Here is a 21880-nt window from a genome sequence, read left to right on the forward strand (position 1 = left end):
CAGGTAATATATTCCCCTTGCGACTCTGTACCAAAGAAATTAGCTGTTGCTATGAACTGAAGCTGTGGCTTCACTATGATAGGGGTTCTCTTTTATGCTCTTTAGTCCCTTTAACTACTTCTGGAGAGCACAGACTAGTTATGTCCTCATTCTAAAATGTCGCTGCAGGCGATCATGTAGTGGCGGGAGCGAAAGGTCAGTCACACACAGCCTGCGTCCCCATACAGAAGGCACAGATTGTACGTTCTCCACCTTCTCAAATACACAGCACTGAAATAACGCTGTGCATGCAGTAATAGGAAATGCTAACGGCGCTTCCTCCTCCAGAAAAAGCATGTGATCTGAGTGTATATGTATATATGCATAGTGTTTAAACATTGATGCGCCCCCTACCCTACAGAGGTCTTATGTCTGAGTAAAAGAACAATATGCCCTGCCCGCTGACTCGTTTTGTTCAAGATTATTGTAAGTGTATTTTCTATGTATACCCTTTTTCACATGTAAAGCGCCATGGAATAAATGGCGCTATAATAAATAAGTGAAATAAATGTAAAGAAAAAAAAAACAAAAACATAAAATTTAAGAAAAAGTCACTGGTAATCCAAATCGCTGTTACTAGTCTCTCTCCGACAAACAAGAACCATATCCGGTATATAAAAATAATTGTTACAGAATGGGAATCACATGAAGTCATTTCATAAAAATATGATCATAAAAAACAGACGTGCATTTCATTTGTTGTCTCATTGACAAAAAGATAATTACAGGAAAATGGAGCCCAATATATCTGGAAAAATAGATGCAAAAATTATTTAAATATCTGATCAAGATTTTTTGCTCTTAAAACAGCATGTATGGAAAAAAAAACGAAGATGTGCCTGATCAGGAATGAGGTTAATGGCCTGGTTACAGCATCTGCGTGCCTACAATAGTAACATGGAGGAGACCATCATACTACTATGGAAGGCCACATGCAGGAACGTTACCATGTGCTGCAGGACAGGTGCACTTGGGCCTTGCACCAATGAATCCGCTGTGAGTTCACAGATCTGCTGATACAAGTTTTCCAAATGATATTATAGTACTGGATTTGCAGAGCAAAGTTTCAATGGCGTCTTTTTCAAGTAATTTTTTTTTTTTGCTAAAAATTGGATTTCATCCCAGAAATATGAAGGAAAATAGTGTAAATGAGCCATTAACTACAGGACATAACAGTAGACTTGTTTGTACAAGCTTTACTAAAGATATGGGGGGGGGGGTTGGAGTAATTTTCTGGCCTATAAAAGGCACCAGAGGATGTAATCTTTCTGTGACCACGATTTCCCCATGTAACCCTTCCCATGCGCCAAAAATGCCATAGGTGCAGAAAAGGAATGAGGCTGTGCCCAGAATATGCCAGTGGGCGAGATTCAACAAACAGAATAAGGTATAGTAGGTTGTATGATTTTATGCATCAAGCAGGGTCTGCCACATCGAATATCCATATAACTCACTTTACATAATACAGATGCCCAAAATCATAGCCCAGAGACTGACAGTCAGCATCTTGTGCCCAGTCCTTTTGGGAATCATCAACTATTCAATAAAGCCAAAAAGTTCACATTACACAAGTTGTAAAAATAATCCCCGCTTGGCTTCTTGTAGCCGTTTAATGGTTCCATCTGTGCCAATAATCCAGCTTGCAGGAGATCTGTATGGTGTCCTAATGTATACATAGGATATTGTCCTTCCATGAGGACAAATACTGGAACATTCTTGCTATGGACAATATTAGGACCTTTTAGGAGGCAGAAATCCCATTTCTGAATATTCCCTGTACCAAGACTAAAGTGTGGCCAGCGGACAAAATCCAGCCTTCTGACCGCTCCAGTCTGACCCGCGGACAGATAGCCGGAGAGCTGAAAGCACTGGCCCACGGGTCGCTGTTTCTCACCATGTTCTTAATTGTAAGTTATGTTAACATTTTTTTCATTGGAGCTGGAGCCCAGTCCTCGAACCTACTCTTCCATCATTGTATGTGATGTGTGCCTGTATATATGGGTCTATGTATATAGGAGGTGCTACATGGGGGGTGGCACATACTGGATAGAGGTGTAAGCATACTTAGTTATGCTCAATATTAAACTGATTAATTGTTTTATATTCTATGTTAACCCCCTTTACCTCTGGGCAATTTTCCCGTTTCCCCCCCCTCCCCTTCTTCCCAGAGCCAATTTTTCCACCAATATAGCAGCGAGAGGGCTAGTTTATTGCAGAACGAGTTGTACTTTTGAATAACATTCAATCTACCACATGGAATAAGTGGGGGAAAGAAAAAAAAAAAGCCAAGTGCAGTTCCAATTGTTTCTTTTTTTATTTACCAATGTTATGGTTTTACCAAATAATTATGATTCTCCAGGTCAGCATGAGTACACAGATACCAAACATGGGGGGGGGGGGGGGGGGGTGTTGAATTGGGAACTTTAGAAATGTTTGTTTTTGCTTTTGTCACTGTCAGGGAAATATTCCCTCCCCAAAGCCATATACGCTACCAAAACGCAGGCGTCCGGCCAGGCCTGCATTATATTTCAAACGGTGGTGGCAGAGAATAATAATTGGGCTACTGTGAAGCTGAGTGACCGTACGGAGAGCATAAACAGATTCCATGCTTTGGAGCCCAGATGTGTGATGCTATACGCTCACTGGTCGCTTATCGATACCTACGCAGCAAGTAGTCTGGATTGCATGCTCGCGACAGCAACATATTGCGTTCTCTCCCCGGTGTTGGAATCCCTGACAGTCACAATCTTCCGAGACCTGTAACGTTATTTTTTTTTTTTTGGGGGGGGGATCTGGGGCTGTGAGGGCTTATTTTTTTTTGCACCCCGAGCTGACATTTTTTATTGATACTATTTTTGGGGTAGATACAGTGTTTTGATCGCCTCTTGCAATGTTGTGGAGGCCAAAAAAAGCGCCGTAATTCTGGTGTTTTTTTTTTTAATGCCATTTACCAACTGGATTAATTTATTTTGATAAATCAGACATGTCTGAACGCAGCCATACCAAATGTGTATTTTTTTAATGGTTTTATTTTCAATGCAGCAAAAGGGGGATGATTTGATTGCGGTTTTATTTTACTTTTCACTGTATTTAATAGTCCCCTTAAGGGACTTGAAGTGGCGATCATCCGACTGCTTGTGCACAGGAGGATCGAAATGACAGGTCTGGGGGAGAACCTGGCTGTCATGACAACCCATCAGCTTCCTGTGATCAATGATGTGCTACGTCACGCAATCAGATGGACAGCAGGATTTCACAGTTCCACTGGCGGCTGTTAAAGACACATGACTTCTCATTAAATCAGCTGTCATGTGCCAGGAAAGATGTGGGCCCGCATCAAAGGCAGGGACACAACATATAATGTAAATGCAAGTCATGTCTTGAAGGGGGTTAATATTAAATATTGAGCAGAATTAATTTCAGCCTGCCACGGTTTCTCATGTGGCCCCTCTGGAAAATTAATTGCCCACCCCTGCTGTACAGACATTTTTTATTCTTTTAACATATTTGGAAGGAAAACAAAAAACCACAAAAACCTCCTTTAGTACTTTTTTTTTTTTTTTTTTATTTACCAACTAAATTCCAGTACTACAAGGCAGTTAAACAATGAAAGACAGAAAAAAAAAATGCATTAAACATTTGTTAAAGACTGAGAATAAATAAAATCTACAAAACAAGTAATCAAATCCGTTTTACCTCCCCCCACAAAAAAGTTCTTTAAAATGCACATGCCCAAGTCCGATCCAATAAATGTCATTTAAAAAAAAAAAAAAGAAATTCCCACTGTTTAAGCCACTGTATAGACAGCAGATGCGGTATTTGTAGTGAACTGTAAAACCCCACTGAAAAGTGTCGAAGGGACGACTGATTTATACAACAGGTACAGGGCATGTTCTTGAACACCAGCTTTAATCCATCTTAAAACATTAACAAAAAAAGAAGCCAGATTTCAATGATACAGCAATGAGGCCACTGGTATAGTAATACAGGTAGCATAGATCCACGTCCAGGTGGCACTGACATCAGGGAGCACTCGGAAACCAGTTGCTGCATAAGAGTGGTTGCCACTGACAGAAGCTCGGAATAAGCCGTGTTCACAGGGTAGGGAAATATGGCCTTGCTGCAATTCATAACTAGGACATCTTGCAGCAATATGGGGAGAACAGCCAGGAAAGGCGAGGAACGATTCAGGAGACATCTGCAAAGGGGAGAAGATTTTACTAACACTAATTATGCAGGTAGACAGATTACCTTGTGTCACTGACTTCTAAAGCAACCCATAAATACACCACCAACAGGCCATGTTTTCAGGATTTCCTTAGTATTGCACAGGTGATGGAATTATTGTCTGTGCAGGTGATGCAATTATCACCTGTGCAATACTAAGGAAATCCTGAAAACATGACCTGTTGGTGGGCCTTGAGGACTGGGGAACACTGCTCTAAAGAACCCCATGTAAATGGAGTGGAGGTCAATCATGCGCACTGCCTTACCATTCATTAATTCTTATAGGAGCACCGACAACCAACCGAATGCTGTGCTCAGCCGTGGTCCACTAAGGATGAATGAAGCTGCAGTGTGCATGATCCACCTCCGCTCCATTCACACATCAGCAGAGGGTCCTCTACACCATGCATAGGGGATAATATCCAGTTTATATAGGGATAGTGAACATAAATCTTACTTGATCTAAGAAAGTTTAGTTGAAATATACTCACAGCTAGCAGGCTGCTCCCCATATCGTCGCATTATCTGGTCATGCGTGAACTTCACGAAAGCATCATATTGTTCTAAGAGAAGGAGAAAGTCACAAGGTGTGAGCAGACCCTCTTAGTGGCAGAGAGCATCACTTGTAGCTTGAATACATACAATATCTGATCACAGACAATGTGACTCCCGGCACCACTGCTGATCAACCATTCCTGCCCGGATGTTGAGCTGCACAGGACAGCTCCATAGTAGCCGCAGTCAGGTTCTGCTCATTTGCCCCCTTTTGAGTTGAATAGGGGCTGGATCTGCAGTACCTGGCCTCGGCCACTATGGAGCAGTCCTGTGCAGCTCCACAACACATCCAGCTGCTGCACACATCAGGAACAGCTGATCGGCAGGGGTGCCACACCCTCACACATCAGATATAGATGACCCATCTTAAGGACAGGCCATCAATATAAAAGTCCCTCACGCGCCCCTTTAACCCATATGCGTTTAAAGGAAATTGTCACGTGGAAAAACACCATTCACCTGCATTGGGTTAATCTTCAGGGTAATAGTGTGCTGAACCTGTCCGGCGTCCGCACTTACACCCCTACTGCCAGGAGAAAATTAACTATTCCTCCCTGTAGCGTTCAGGTTTCAGTCATGGAGGGGTGACGCCAGTGCGGGTTCAGCCACCACTCTGTTTAGAGAGCGGTTGTAACCGCGCCCCGGCACTGACAGCCTGTACCAATAATGAGCTGCTGTCAGTGGGGAGGGGGTCTGGCACGGTTACAGCTGCCACTATACACAGAGCGGTGCCTGAACCAGCGCCACCCCTGTGACAAACTGGGAGGAATAAAGTGCCACACACTTAGTGCCGGGCACATTCAGAATGCTATTAACTCTATCTGCAGGTATAGATTACATCTTTAGACATGTAGGAACAATTCCGCACCAATAAAGTCACTCCTTTGAGCCGCCATCTTTGCCACCCATACACCGCTCTTCTTCATAACAGCGGCTGATGGAGGAGCATGTGATGTGGCACACCATTACTTCCTCCAGGAACCTGGCAGAAGCACTTTGTTTTAGAAAAAAAGGTGACAATCTACTCACATACCCTCCATCAACAGCCATCACATGGATGGAAGTGGTGGAGGGACAGCACAGAAGGCTGATCAAGGAGGCATAGAAAATGGCGATCTAGTAGAAAGCTAAAACATCAGCTATACAGTGAGCAATCCATACATGTCTAAATGGAACTTCTTCCCATGTAAAGCTAGGGGATGGAAACCTGCACCGATTGTGCCCTTACAGATACAGGTGCACAGCTGGACACAAGTGCTCCCAAAACTAGGATGAGCTAAAGTGCAAAATTTACAGCAGTGCCAAAAAAAATAATAATTTTTTAAAAAACCACAAGATGAAAATGTCCAGCCTACATTGCTTCCATACACAAACAAGCAGATGAAAAGTGGCATTCACTATGGGTAAATATTCAATAAAAAAAAACAACACTTATTCCATACAATAGAAAACACTCCATAGAAGGAACAGGTAGTCAGATAATAAGCAATGACCATTGTGTGAGTGTGCGCTCCATCTGTCGCCCGCTACGTGACCACCAATGCTTCCGCCACAGCACGCTTTGTATTGCGTGGTATGAACTACCTTTCTGAAGATACAGCCACTTTATACCGCCATTCTTTTGCTTGATGGTGAATCCATCCCGTGGACACCACGAAAGAATATAACGGAGAGGTCCATTATATGCAGCACGTTACAGAGGAGGTTGCTTAGGGCAGTGCCATGTAAACATTTAACATCGGGTATAAGGCTGGTCATACCTGCCAGTTTGGTGGTCAAAATTTCTTCGTACTCTTCACGAACTTTATCTTCTCGTTCTTTTAAAAGACGTTCACATATCATTCCAACCTGTCTCAGAGTAAACAGCGGCTGCTCCTTCCTCAGTGGAGACGCCGTGGAGGTTCCTGCAATGAAAAGAATGATGCTTCCATTTAATGGCAAAGTCTCTGGTGACTTATGGATTACTAATCCTTGAAGACATTGTGGCTGTGTCCACAGCATAAAACTAGAAGAGCCATTGTTAGTGGCAGTGGAGATTAAGATTTCAGTTAATAGTTTCTATCAGAAGTGTAAAGAAAAGTGTCCCCACCACCGAAGGGGCAGGGTCCGAAAACTTGGGACAATGTTACTGAACTAGGCGGATTCTAAAAGAGAATGAAAAACAAGATGCAGAACTAGAGAGTAAGGGTATGTGTGCACGCTAAGTATTTGGTGCAGAAATTTCAGCATCTCTCGGCAGGAAAAACAAAGTGGCAAAAACATGCATTTTTGGTGCAGATTCTTGCCCACCGGGTGAAATCTGCAGCAAAAATGCTTAATTTAACATGTGGCAAGTTTAAATCTGCAAGTCACAAATAAGAAGTGCATGCATCAGACTTCAGGATTCTCCTTCCCTTTGTCGTCATTAGGAAATTTCAGGTTGTGACAAATCTGCACTAAAAAAAAAACAAAACAAAAAAAAAAGCAGCAAAAATGCAACGTGTGCACACATCCTAAAAAGGAGGTTAGTAAGTTAGCGGCCATTCATATATACCTTATTTTTTGTACCATAAGACACTCCACCCCCCCCCACCCAAATTTGGGAGGAAAATAGGGGATGCGTCTTATGGTCCGAACATAGCTTACCTGATAGTTGCAGTGGTAGCACTGCCTTCTTGCACCCATCGTCTGCAGTATTCCTCCACTCCCTGAAGAACTGCCTCCTGTGACACCCCGCTCCACCGCCCCCCAGGTAAGATACCCTACCTATTCAGACTATAAGACAGACACCCATCTTATAAAAAAAAAAAAAAAAAAAAAAAAAAAAAAAAAAGATTTTCTCCTATTTTCCACCCCAAAATTTGGGGTGCACCTTACGAGTCTGAAAAATATGGTAATCCACTCCTAACAAGGGGACAATTTCCCTCCAGAGACCATTGCTAACTGCGATGGAGTGGATATTTGGCTTTCTAGTGGCCAAAACGATTAAGATTTTCAAAAGTCTCCAGAAACAGCGGGTGCAGAAAAGAGAACCTGCAAGTGTATCAGATACCAACAACTAAAAGGCTCAGGAGCATTTACTCACCGGGGATATTCTGCCCACCAGGCAAAAGATGATGTGGTGGGCCTTCGCTGGAGCAGGGCTCTGTCTGCTGGAAGTTGCTTTCTAAGTGCCTTCTCTTCTGCATGCGCTTGTACTCTTGCTTTATGTTGTAAAGGATTTGTTCTGCAATGGAAGGAGAGACATTGATGAGGTCTAACACCCAAAGTGCTCAACAGGCTTCACGCTGCATCTCAGCATATTCCTACATACTGCTATTAAAGGGAACCTGTCATCAGCATTTTATGCCCCAAACTAAAGGTGTAAAATATGAATAAATCTATGACTTGCTTTAAGAGATGTTTTTGCCATTTTCAAGAAATCTATAGTTGATATCTTATGCAAATGAGTTGTAAGTGCAGTGGTAGTCCGCCTGTGTTTCCCTGCCCGCTGTCTGATCCATCATTCTTTTCAGTGATCTGCTAAACTTAGTGAGACTTTCCACAAGCACCATCATTGCCTGGGCCATGAATGCAAAGGAAGGTCCTATTGACATTGTGAGCGCCGAACTATTCATCTGCGCATGTGCAGTCGGAGGAAAAACGCAAGGAATTTACCTGCTGCTCTTCTATTACTAGCCAGGTATATTCGTGCTAATGCTAGGTGAGAACACGTTATAACCCTGATTCAAAGCTTTCATGCCCAAATCTGTTGTAAATTACTTTGAAAACTCGAGTTGCGCAAAAATTTTGCAACTTTTGACACGGTCATTCGTTTAACACAGCCATGCCAAAATGGGGAGAGCCGAGGCATCTACTCAAATTTATGATGCGCTGTGACGTTCCTTATGCCAGAAATATTATGGCAGTCCCCAACTAGAGTAAAATTTGTGCCACTTCTCAGATGCTCCAATAAATGAAAAAAAGGAGAGTCTGATCCCACCACACCCCCTCACCAAGACTGGAACGAATAGGGGCCTATATTTCACGTTACATCATGTTGGGCTGTTTAAAAATAAATAGGTGGACAATCCCTTCAAACAATGAGTGACAGCATGAGATAAGCCACTGCCACTGGGAAGTTACAGATCCAGGATTTAAAGAACAGAAAATTCAGGCAGGAAAGAGGCGAAATGTGGGTTAGAAACCTGGATGCCACATGTGTATCCCACAGAAATCAGCTGTGCTTATGAGACATAGGCCCTGGTCACAGATTCACTATGGGGCACAAAGGCTCATGTGTGACCCCAATGATGTGACCACAGCCTTTTATTGTCAGAAACTCCAACTTCTCAAACGGGGCAGGAAGTTACTGAAGAGACGTCAGCAAGAAATTGTGCAAGGAAACTATTGCAGACAGATGTGATATTACCCACAGCCTGTGACTAATGGCGTTCTCTGAACTCTATATAATAGAGCCGTACAGGGGGAAATAAAACGAAGCCGTGCGGTGTGGGCTTCTCCAAAGAGCAAACACCTCAATATGAACAGTACAAGGTGCACACTCCTGTCATCTACATTAGGTCACATTCACACGTTCAGTATTTTACATCAGTATTTGTAAGCCAAAACCAGGAGTGGAACAATCAGAAAAAAAGTATAATAGAAACGTCACCACTTCTGTATTTATCACCCACTCCTGGTTTTGGCTTACAAATACCGATGTAAAATACTGACCAAATACTGACTGTGAACGTGTCCTAAAGGGAAAAGTACTCCATACAAATTTGTGAGAAAAAAAAAAAAAAAAACACACACACACACACACACACACACACACACACAACATTGTGGTCTACACCTCATACTTTTAGGAAAGTATGGGGCTTCATGGCCACAACACAGGTAAGTCAGCAGGGAGTTTTTTGTGCTGCCACAAAACCACTTTGCCCAAGTTCACACAATGAGTATTTGGTGCGGTTTTCAAAGTGCAAAAAGAAAAAATAAAATAATGCAGTGTCTTACCAGGGCTGTGGAGTCGGTAAGCCAAACCTCTGACTCCTCAGTTTCCCTGACTCCACAGCCCTGCCTCACTACTGAGCGTGTACATAAAGTGCAGCACAGATTCATCTCACTACTGAGCGTGTACATAAAGTACAGCACAGATTCATCTCACTGCCTCACTACTGAGCGTGTACATAAAGTGCAGCACAGATTCATCTCACTGCCTCACTACTGAGCGTGTACATAAAGTGCAGCACAGATTCATCTCACTGCCTCACTACTGAGCGTGTACATAAAGTGCAGCACAGATTCATCTCACTGCCTCACTACTGAGCATGTACATAAAGTGCAGCACAGATTCATCTCACTGCCTCACTACTGAGCGTGTACATAAAGTGCAGCACAGATTCATCTCACGGCCTCACTACTGAGCGTGTACATAAAGTGCAGCACAGATTCATCTCACTGCCTCACTACTGAGCGTGTACATAAAGTGCAGCACAGATTCATCTCACTGCCTCACTACTGAGCGTGTACATAAAGTGCAGCACAGATTCATCTCACTGCCTCACTACTGAGCGTGTACATAAAGTGCAGCACAGATTCATCTCACTGCCTCACTACTGAGCGTGTACATAAAGTGCAGCAGAGATTCATCTCACTGCCTCACTACTGAGCGTGTACATAAAGTGCAGCACAGATTCATCTCACGGCCTCACTACTGAGCGTGTACATAAAGTGCAGCACAGATTCATCTCACTGCCTCACTACTGAGCGTGTACATAAAGTGCAGCACTGATTCATCTCAACTAAAAGCCGAGATCCTTAGATCAGGAATAGGACAGACATTTATAGGACACTTCATAACTTTCCCAAATTCTTATGAAAACAATTACTGCACATCCTGCATTGTACTACTGTACCCAATTTATTATATATTTTAGCAGTCAGTCCATTTTATTCAGACTCCACCAAAATGGAGACAGACGCCAACTCCACAGCCCTGCACCTTACAGGTCGATCAAAGTGTACGGGAGTTATAGAAATCTCATGCCCACTGATTTTTCACACTATACTGACCTGTGGTGCTGTTTTGAAACCAGCAACATGTAAATTTGCAGATTTCCCATAGACTTGAATGGTATGCGTTAGTTATATGCAGATTTTCCTCATAAGAGCCTTTATTGCATTTCCAGAGAAAAAGCAAAGACACGGGCAATCCGCACACGACCATCAAAGCTTTCCTACGATGAGTATTTGGGTAGTTTATGTTGCAGATTTTCCGCATTTATTAGGTAAATTAGGTTACGGGTCCATTTCTTCATTAAGTCTTTATCGTGTTTCTTTTTTTGGTGTGTCAGGTTTTAAATAAAGCCGCTTTGATAGATCTACTGATACAGTCATGAGCAGACTACATGCATTTATTCCCTGTGGATTTTCCACATCAGATGCAATTCTCAGGAAAATCCACACAAGGAGAAACTCAGCGTACCCACAAAACAAACTAAAATATTGCAGATAAGAACGCGCCGCACGTCAGTTTATACTGCGCCAAGTAAAAAATAAAAATGCATTGTGCGCATGAGGCTTCTATCAATCCCATTCACTTCGCTGGACCTGTAAGACACAGCAGTGTTTTTTCTTTGAGCAGTGAAAATACACTGTGTAGAAAACGCATTGTGGGAACGTAACTTGTTGGTCCGCTACTCAGAAAACCTCTTCTCAATCACTAAGTTTCCCCCCAGTAATATAACAACAGCTATACTCACCTCTGGTGCAGGCGCCGTTCCAGCAGTTTCGGCCTTTGCTCTCCCGGGGATCACATAACATTATGTCATGTGAACTCTGCAGCCAGTCAGCGCTGGCTTCACCCTCCCTTTCTTCGGACAAATCAGACGTGGAAAAGTGAGCTGCGGCTGCTCTCCCCCCATTCAGCTGTCAATCACGTCTGTAGGAAAGGAGCGAGACCAGCGCGGATTGTTGCAGACATCGCGTGTCATTAAAGGGGTTGTCCGCTACTAGGACAACCCCTTCTTGAACTAAATGTTTGGCCCCAATAAAATAAAAAACACTTATACTCACCTGTAGTGCTGGCTCCGTTGCAGCGGTGTTTGCACTCGTGGTCCCAGGGCTCTGATGCGGTGGAATGACACGTGATGCCCAATCAGCGCTGGGGTCACTGTCTCCACAAAATTGAACATGTATAGAAAGTCAGATCAGCAGCAGCCCGGACTTCCTCTTCATGTTCAATATGTCTGGGGGGGGGGTTTATACTTCACATTAAAATGAGTGATACTGCTAAAACAATGAAGACTGCTTCAAATCTGCAAAGAAAGATAAGCAGCGTGTGCATGAGATTTACTGTTGCAGCAAAGTGAATGCAACTTCTGAAAACATGACATGTGAACATGGTTTCTGACTGCACAATTGTGTAACCCAGTCACGATTTGCCTACATTCCCAGTTTGGTTTTTTTTTTTTTTTAAAAGGAAATCTAATCAGCAGGTTTTTGCTATGCAATCTAATGTAGGGGCTGAGACCCTGATTCCAGCAAAGTATCATCTATCTAGGCTGTTTGGAATACAGCGTTTTATCGGCAGGAGATCATCACTACTAGAGTAGGTGTTGTCTACTAGTCAACGGCTGTGTAACCCAGCCCACATCACCGATTGGCAGCTTTCTGCTTATGCACAGTGTACACAAGCAGAAAGCTGCCAATCAGTGATGTGGGCGGGGTTACACAGCTCAGCAGATAGAGAACTGCAGTAGAGAACCTCAATGGTTTCAAAATAGCAGCAGCTGACATGCTGGAATCAGAGTCTCTGCCCTTACATAATCTTGATCTCAGATGGAGTAACAAAAACCTGCTGACAGATTCCCTTAAAGGGAACCTGTCACTAGCTAAACTGCTATTAATGTGCAGATATGGGATTAATGTGCAGGTTAATAGAGTTACTAACCTGCCCGATGCCTGCACACAGCGGGGAGAAAATTAATTTCATTTCCTCTGGCAGCATGCGGTTTCAATCACAGGGGCGGCGCTGGTTCAGTCACCGCTCTGAGTATACAGAACAGCACCTGCAACCGCACCTCCGGCCCTGACTGACTGCCGGCTCCAATGCACTAGGCAGGCTAGTAACACTATTAACCTGCAGATTAACAGCGGGTTTTTTTTTTTCTGATGACAGGTTCTCTTTGATAGTAAAGCAGCAAGAATTTCAAGACAGACGGCAATCCAAAAAGGTTAAAGAGGTTGTCCACTACTTTTAGTACTTACTTGTAAAGTTGGCCGTCTACTTGTAGTGGCCGCCGCCACATTCTACTGCACATGCGCCTCCTAATGTGCAGTAACAAACCCCGGCCACAACAAGTAGACGGCCAGCTCCGCAAGTACTGCCGGCCGGCGGACGCCGTCACTGATGTCAACTAATCGGTGGAGGGTGCCAGACCCCGACTGATCAGACACTGATACCCTACGGATAGGCCATCAATGTAAAAAGTAGTGGACAACCAACCTATTTAAGCACAGGCAGTAAATTAGGCACAAAGGCCCATATTCATTAAGCCTGGCATTTTGCAGTAGTCTTTATGGAATTGGCATCCCTTACGCCAGTGCACAGTTCCTTATAACACAATGGCCCTGATGTGTCACCCCCTAGGACCTATTAAGGGAATCTATCAGACCTCTAATTTGGCCATACAGGTGATAGAAACGTAAATCTATGCATACCTGTATGCCTCATGTTAAAGGTCTTGTTGCTGTGAAAGGTCTTTATTCCTACACATTTCTGATGCGTTCCCGTCCCGGGGTCTGCAAACAATCCTGCCTTTGTGAATTATAAGGTTTCATCCCCTGCACATCAGTGCCCTGTGATGTGCAGTTCCCACAGGCAAATCCCGCACCCTTCACCTTTTACGCAAGGCGCACGTCTTCCTGCCGTCTATGTACTTTGTAGAGCAAGGATCTTGTGTGCAGGAGAGTCACAGACCTCTCGGCACCTGCGCACAAGATCGCGGCTCTACAATGTACATAGACGGCAGACACCAGTGGTGTCAAACCTGAATAATTAGGCGGGTGGCCTTAACCCCATCCCAGAAACTTTGAGACTCTTAAAGCGGTTTTTGGCTTAAAACACCTACATGGGATTTATACAACTTACTTTATTAAAGGAGTCTGGCAGCACGACAGGCTTGTTCAAGTGCAGGCGCTAGGTGCACCCTTGGCCAAACCATTTAGGCCCCCCGTCTCACGTACTTGTTTTCCCATCTATCTTCTTCTTTGTTTCTTAAGTGACAGCTCTGGTTTCACAAGAGTCAGTGGGGGGCAGGAATAGATGGAAAATAAGTAGGTGGGAAGGTACAATGAAGTGCTCGGCCGCCCCAGCGCACTCCTGTCCTAGATGTGAGCAGTCATTTTATGCAGATTGACTCCCTCCCTTTAAAATGTCAACACCTAGGCCATTGTCATCCCCCTCACATGAGAAGGGATCCCCGAGTTACACAATGACATAACACACCAAGCTCATGATGGTACAAGAAGGCTGTGCGCGGACCGATGTGGCCGGCCGACTACTGCATTCTTCAAGGGCTGAGCATCATCATTCCGTGCAGTGACACATTGTAATGCAGATCAGTCAGCGTTTACTGGAGACAGGCCAGATGCACTGGTTGGTACTGGTTCTCCCAGTACAGAGTGGGTCTCCTGTGAGCATATAGGCATCACTCATCATAGCCACAATGCAGGGCACAGACCAAGGGGCCAATGGTGGCAGAGAAGCTTGTCACACACGCAGCCACCATTTGACCTTTTGTACCACTTATCATTTGCACAAGGACATTTCATAAAGGCGATGTGTACAATGAAGTGCCAAGCAAGGCCCTGTGCCTAGTGTTATTCTGCCAGGTTTGGCCTGAACCCATCCAGAGCATGGGCTTCACCAAGCAATCGTTCTGCACAAGGCTGTATACTGATTGCTGGAATGCATGCACTAAGGTCTCCTTATAATGGGAGCATGTTGTATTAGATGATCTGTCAGAGGCTCCCATCACAGGAGGCCCGCTGTCATCTCTGCTGCCCTGTAGGTACACAATCTAGGAGGATCACTGGAGGCTTCAGGGGCAGTCAGATTTGTTTTATGGCCCCTCGCTTACTATTTTGAGGCCCTGGGATTTTTCCAGTCCTGAGACTTGTAACCTAAACACTATTTGGGGCTAAAAATCATTTTTTGCATTGGATTTCGTTACAAATGTTGCATTGATTTCATGTGGTCTGTGGTCATAAATCAGCTTAGAGGTCAAAACGAGAGATGAAAGCATTAAACACTCCCACTGGACCCTCAGAATGAGCTCACTGATGGATTCCCAGTTAACCCATTCTGCAGCCAGCAATAGATGGTGCAACATGGATGCTTTAGAAGGCAAACAGTGCATGAATACCATGGAAAAAAAAAAAAGTAATTTTTTGTAGCCAAAAATACATTTAAAGAAATGGTCCCCAAAAATGAACGACTTGAATATAGTTGTATTAGCCATGGTGCCCCAATCCAGATACTCGGGTCCTGTGGGTTTTGTTTCTGTTCCTGTGCCCAATACAAGTCACCAAATAAATTAGGCAGTCACAAGCTTACACAGGACTGCAAGTGAAGCGCCAGGACCTGGAATCTGGGAACCTGAGCTAATGCAGCTATATTAAGTCATGTACCCTCTTATTTAAAGCAGACATAGTTTATCCTGGAAACCCCTATAAACCAGCTCTATCCCAAACTGCAGGTCACATGAGACCTCACTGCCCCCGCAGCTATGGTGCCATGGGCACTCCACGTCTACCACATGACGGCGATTAAGCTGCCATACCCCAGTAATGGCACATGAGATTACACGTCAGACTTGTAGGAAATCCAACAGAAAGACGTGAGAACGAGCCCCTGACAGGCAAGTACCCACAGGACTTTATACAGCGGCATTGGCAGGGCCACATCACCAACATGGTGGGCCATGAGTAGTCTTCCACCAGGAGCCAATATACAGGTACAAGAATTGGGGCATGTAGAGGAACATTGCTACAGGAGGGCAGATCACCCCAACAGTGCCATCTATGGCAAAGAGACCGGAGAAATCCAGCATCCGCACCATGTAGATATGTATAATTAAGACATGACTTATTGCGACATTAAAAACACAAAACGGCATATAGCGCGACAAGGGGTGTGTGTGGGCAGAAAACAGTCCTATGCGTTTCAAGCATGTATGCACTTAGTCCTGAAACTAACAGCATACACACACACACACACACGTGTTCCTGGTTTTCCGCCCCCCCACCTTTTAATTATTGCAATGAAAGTCACATTTTCCTCATCCCCTTCTACATGCTGCGGGTGCTGGATCTTTTGGTTCACTTTGCTGCTGCTGCCCAGAAGCTGGTCTGGAGTTTCCGGTATACTGTGGTATTTTCTACATTTGGGGAGCTGATATTTTCCTTCCCCCCACATATATATTTAACAGCGACATCTATGGATCCGTGGAATCTGGGGGCACTGCCTCAATAAAAGGTCCATTCACCTTTCCGAAGAATTTTCCCAACAAGTCACAAGCAACGAAGTGGCCAAGATAACTGACAACCAACAGGTATAGATGGGGGTTCTGCCACCACTAGCCTTGGGTATAGATGGGGGTTCTGCCACCACTAGCCTTGGGTATAGATGGGGGTTCTGCCACCACTAGCCTTGGGTATAGATGGGGGTTCTGCCACCACTAGCCTTGGGTATAGATGGGGGTTCTGCCACCACTAGCCTTGCAGAACTGCAGCTCCTAGTCTCTAACAGCTGGAAACACCTGTGATCAGCTTAATGGAGGGTGGCCACCTATTCTCTAAAGCGGGCCACAAACCGTTTGGTGTAAAGACTATGGAACCAAGCTGTATGGGACGGCAGGCCGATCATCGGCCACTCTGGCATCACATGCCCCTGATCTGGCATTACCCATAATTTCAGGTGTACTGGAAAGGCCCAGCATACGTCATGTGAGAAGCACAAGTCCCAGCTGTTCCTGAAGACCCACCCATAATAAAGATGGCAGCGCCAGTGTCACTACTAGGGCATAACTGCCACCTGTGTGCCCCTCCATGCTGTGACCACAAGGTAGAGCACCAGCAGTGTTGTCATGGGGCCTTGTGATCAGGAAGGAGTTCTCCTTTAAGAGGCGCCACATCCTGTATAACCAGTAACAATCCTCTGATCACTGGTGATTACTGGGGAACAAAAGCCTTTCCCAGCAGTGCTGGAGCAGAGCCTCCCCTCCCCTCCCCCAGTATGCCCAGGAGATCCCCGCCCGAGCCCCTGCCCTACCTGCGGTGAGCCGGGAGGACACCTCCCCGAAGGGTGACGGCTCCATACGGAGGTATTTCTGTGGGGAGGGAGCGGACGGGGACAGGGGGGCGCATCGCCGTCTCTTGGGGGAGGCCGCCGGGCTGAGAAGAGGGTCAAAGTCGATAGTCCTTTTAAGGGTGGCTCCACAGGCCATGTCCGGGGTGATCGGGCAGTCTATGAGCCGGACTGGGGGGCCTCACACTGCGGCTCCGCTCCCTGCTGTCCCCGGCCTCGGTTCCGCCGCCCTGCAGGCCGATTCTTCGCTCCTCGGCTTCCGTGGAGTGTGCCAGGGAGTTATCAGCTTCACCCGCAGCGGGGACTTGCCGGGCAGAGGAGGATGGCGGAGGATGGAGTGCCCACTCACAATGACGCCGTGCGTTACCAGGCTCTGGCTCCTTCCTTCTGCTCTCAATATGGCGTTAATAACAACGCCACTGATTCATTCTCGCACCGTCAAGCGCTAGTGCTGCGCGGAGGCTTCTGGGAAAGAGAGTTTACTCCAGGGGACTTTTTATTCTACACGACTGCGAAGAAACTACAATACCCGACATGCAACACTTCGGGGAAGTCGCTTCCGTGTTTGAATTTAAATCCCAGTAGTTGTTGTTAAACTTGTCATTGGCAGCCGCGGCACGTCCAGCTGGCGGGTGGGCAACTGCTGGCCAGGGCGCGGGCTGAGTAGCCCTCTGATCACATTTTATGGAGATCTCTGCTCCGAAGGATTCTGGGAGACTTTTTGGCTTGGAATAAAAAGGAGGACAAAAATATAGCTGTTCTATTGGGTTTTTTGTTTTTTCATTGTTCTCTGTGCAGAATAAATTACCTATTGAGCTGTTATATGGGTACGCAATGTTGGAATGCGCTTGATTTTTATTTTTTTTTGCATTAGGCTAAGTGCCCACAATGCAGAAATGCTGCAGATTTTTTTCCGCTTCTCCCTGGCAGGAAAGACGCATGCGGATTGTACATGTGTTTTTCCTGCCAGGTAGAAGCGTTTGTCAAGCGTTCTTCATATGCATTTCCGCATGCGGGTGTTAAGCGCTTTCCAAGCGATTTTAGCATCACTTGGAAAGTGCTTAACAACTTGGTCATTATATATATATATATATATATATATATATATATATATATATATATATATATATATATATATATATATATATATATATATATATATATATATATTTTTAAAGAATGATAAAAAATAAAGATTATACTTACCTTTCGATGTTTTCCGTCCGGTCTGTTGTATGGGTCGTGGTGGTGTAAAAGGACCTTTCATGATGTCATTTAGTCATGTGACAGGTCACGCGACCGCCGACAGCGATCGCGTCACATGACTAAATGATGTCATGGCAGGTCCTTTCACACCACCGCGACCCATACAACAGACCGGACGCATCGCTGAGGAGACCATCAGAAGGAGAGTATAATCTTTATTTTACTTTTTTTTTTTTTTTTTTTTTTTTTTTTTTTTAACAGGTTCTGTGGTACCCAGAACTGGATGAGAGAGACCCGGGTACCATCTGCACATAGAATCGCTTAATATTTGTGTGTGCAAATGTGCTCATACGGATATTATGCGTTTCAATGCAAGTCAATGGCAGCAATTACGCTGTGTGTCCGCAAAATTAATGGACATGCTGCGTACTTTTCTGCAATGATAATCCGCAGCATGTGCGCAGCACATGCTGCAGATTATCATTGGGGACCATGGGGCACGTATTACCAAGTGTTTTTGCTGCGGGTCATGTCTGCTGTATCATACAGCTGAGGCCCAGGTTAGCCCTGATCCTGACTGGTTAACCCTTTAGGCTATGTGCACACTGAGCATTTTTGCAGCAGCTAATGAGCGGAAATTCAAGTTTTTGTGAAGAGTTTGAATAGTTTCAACTCCAGAGACTCAGGGATCAGTTCAAAACTTTTACAGCAGAATGGTCATTAAAAGCTTTGAAAAGTTATGGTATTTTCATGCGATTTTAGCTCAGCTCTTGCTATGTGGGTGGAGATGGGTAACAAATGCTGCCGTTTGTCTGCCCTGACAAATCTTACTCCAGCAGGGACTGGAGTAAAATGTGTGATGAGGAGCAAGTCACTTGTCTTAATGAAGCTGAAGCCTTGCATTCCACCCCCATTCCCTCATAAAGACCGGTGTGAAGGTCACCATGCTCGATGAATTGGACACTAACTGACCACATACTCTTAAGGATATGTAAACAGCCAGCAGATCTTTTTCCAATGCTTTCAGCTTTAAAAAGCAGGTTCTCACAGGAGGCAGCCTAAAGCATGAACACGTTACTTAGAACTGCTAGACTATTTTTGAACCCTGATGCAATGTTAAAAATGTTAAGTCTTCTGGACTACTTTTACAGCAACATCATAATCAGGTGGGGTTTCAGGCAAAATCCACCTGAAAAATACATAGTGTGCACATACCCATGAATGATATACCATTGGCAACATGCAGCATGTAAGTGGTTGACAGAAGGAAAAGGTGCCTGATAAACAGTTACAAGAGTATGTGCACACTCATTCAGGACATGCTCATTATTTTGAGTTTTGCATCCAGAGGCGTTTAAGATTTTTTTTTCTGCAGCCTTCTGAGTGGACAGTGCTGAATATAATGAGAAGGATAAGAAAAGAGGAATAAACTACAACCTCTATAAATGCACGTCAGAAATACAAAATAAAGGGTATGCCCATGCATCACATTTAGATATAATAGGATTACATTTGATAGATCTATGCTTCAGTCAAACAGATGGTAACATACAAAATAACCTCCCAAATCTACCTTGAGACATCCTTCTCTGTATTGGAAGAAGAAGACCCTTGACATGCGTTTCACCACTATGCTGCAGCTTTGTCAGGAGGTATGAGACAAGGGTAAGTATCACATTTTTATAGCCAGTGAAGTGATGCTGATGATTGAAAAATAAATGAATGCAGGTGATTAGGGGTGTATCATGTATGAGGCGCCACAGCGCATGAGGGATAATATCCAGCCCCATCATCTGAACGCATGAATACCCGGGTGATAATGAGTGCGACATTGTCTTGATGTCACATCACGAAGGGGATAGTGTAGAGCGCACATGTCATGTGGTCAAACGACCACTACTCACAATTATATGGTTCCGTTGAGGGTCTCATCTGAATCACATTTTTTGTGGGACTTACACGGAAATCCTGACGTAAGTGCTCAGTGTAGAACACGAATGTGATTCCAGCCTTATACTGAAAGCAATCAAAAAATGTTATGTACCTCAAAATGTTACCAATGAAAACCCTAATTTATCCCACACGAAACCAGCCCCCACTCAGGTCCATCATCTGTCACTGGAAATATATAGGTGGTTCCCACTTTACTAGCAGAACAATGTCTCTGCAAAACTGACATGACTCTCACCCCCTGAAATAAAATCCAGTGAACTCGCCTCTTCCGAATTCAAATGCCCCCTCCTCCTAGCCCCTCTGTGCAGTAAGTGACCACGTGTGGCATTTTGTAGTGGGGAGCGCTCAATTAACAATTTATGGGATGCATATTTCCAGAAGCTCAGGCTGGGCACAATGTATGGGGGCTCTACAATATATGGTATACTACACTGTATGGAGGCACAATGTATGGGCACTAAACTGGCATATTTGCAATTTTCCAGAAAAAAGCCTGGTGTGGATGTTAGAAAGTGAAAACACCTGTGGGGAAAAATAGTCTCAGCAGCTGTAGATCAATTCTCTGAGAGGTACAATTTGTAAAATTAGGTCACTTTTGGGGTTTTCTGCTGTTCTAGCACCTTCTGGGCTCTCCAAACTATTTCATCAAAATCTGTGCTCCAAGCGCTAAATAGCACCCCTTTCTTCTCAGTCCTGCTGTGTGACATATTCGGCATTACCTCATTTGGTAGAAACTGAGCAACAAATTGTGGGGTCCAGTTTTACATATTAACCCTTGTGTAACTGAAAAATGTTCAAATATAAAAAAAAAAAAAAAAAAAATTACCACTAAAATGTTATATTTCCACATCTCAGTCTTATAAAATTCTGTGAGACACTTGTGGGTTCAAAATACTTGACCCCCAGATGAATTCCTTAAGCAGTGACGTTTTCAATATGGGGTCGCCTGGGGGTTTCTGCTGATCTGGAACCTCAGGGGCTCGGCTAATGGAGCCCACATACTACTCAAATGGAATCTGCGTTCTAAAAGCCAAGTAGCGCTCCTTCCCATCCAATCCCTGCCATATGCGCAAACAGAAGTGTGCAACTATGTATGGGATATTGCCACGTTCATTAAAATTGCATAACAAATTGTCCTGTCTATTTTCTCCTATTACCCCTTGTGTGAATTACAACTTTGAGGCAAAAGTAAAAATCCTACATTTTTTGTTTTCATGGCCCAATCTTATAAAATTCTCTGATGCAAATGCTCACCACAACCCACATGAATTCCTTATGGAGTTTGATTTTCCCCAAGGAGTCACTTTATTTTACTCACTTATATAGCACCATTAATTTCACCTCACTTTCAAGACATTATCTGCACTGTCCCCATTGGGGCTCACAGTGTAGATTCCCTATGTCATGGGAGTTTGGGATGAAATCTGAGTACCCAGAGGAAACCCATACAATCACGGGGAGAACATACAAACTCCTTGCAGATGTTGTCCTTGGTAGGATTTGAACCCAGGACCCCAGCGCTGCAAAGCTGCAGTGCTAACCACTGAGCCACTGTGTACT

At 44.4% G+C, this 21880-nt stretch overlaps 1 protein-coding gene across 1 annotated transcript; it reads right to left on the reverse strand.

Moving 5' to 3' along the window:
• Positions 1-3821: 3821 nt before the first annotated feature.
• On the reverse strand, positions 3822-17641 carry AKIRIN2 (akirin 2). The gene is made up of 5 exons (XM_073675687.1): positions 17126-17641; positions 7886-8026; positions 6582-6725; positions 4758-4829; positions 3822-4237 (listed from the first exon to the last, which is right to left on the reverse strand). Exons 1-5 carry the CDS (start codon positions 17298-17300, stop codon positions 4227-4229), a joined length of 543 nt encoding a protein of 180 aa, XP_073531788.1. The 5' UTR covers positions 17301-17641; the 3' UTR covers positions 3822-4226.
• Positions 17642-21880: the final 4239 nt, after the last annotated feature.

This window comes from Phyllobates terribilis, unplaced genomic scaffold (assembly GCF_046119375.1).
Source record: "Phyllobates terribilis strain yellow unplaced genomic scaffold, ASM4611937v1 Scaffold_3__8_contigs__length_932513732, whole genome shotgun sequence".
NCBI classification, from domain to species: Eukaryota; Metazoa; Chordata; class Amphibia; order Anura; family Dendrobatidae; genus Phyllobates; species Phyllobates terribilis.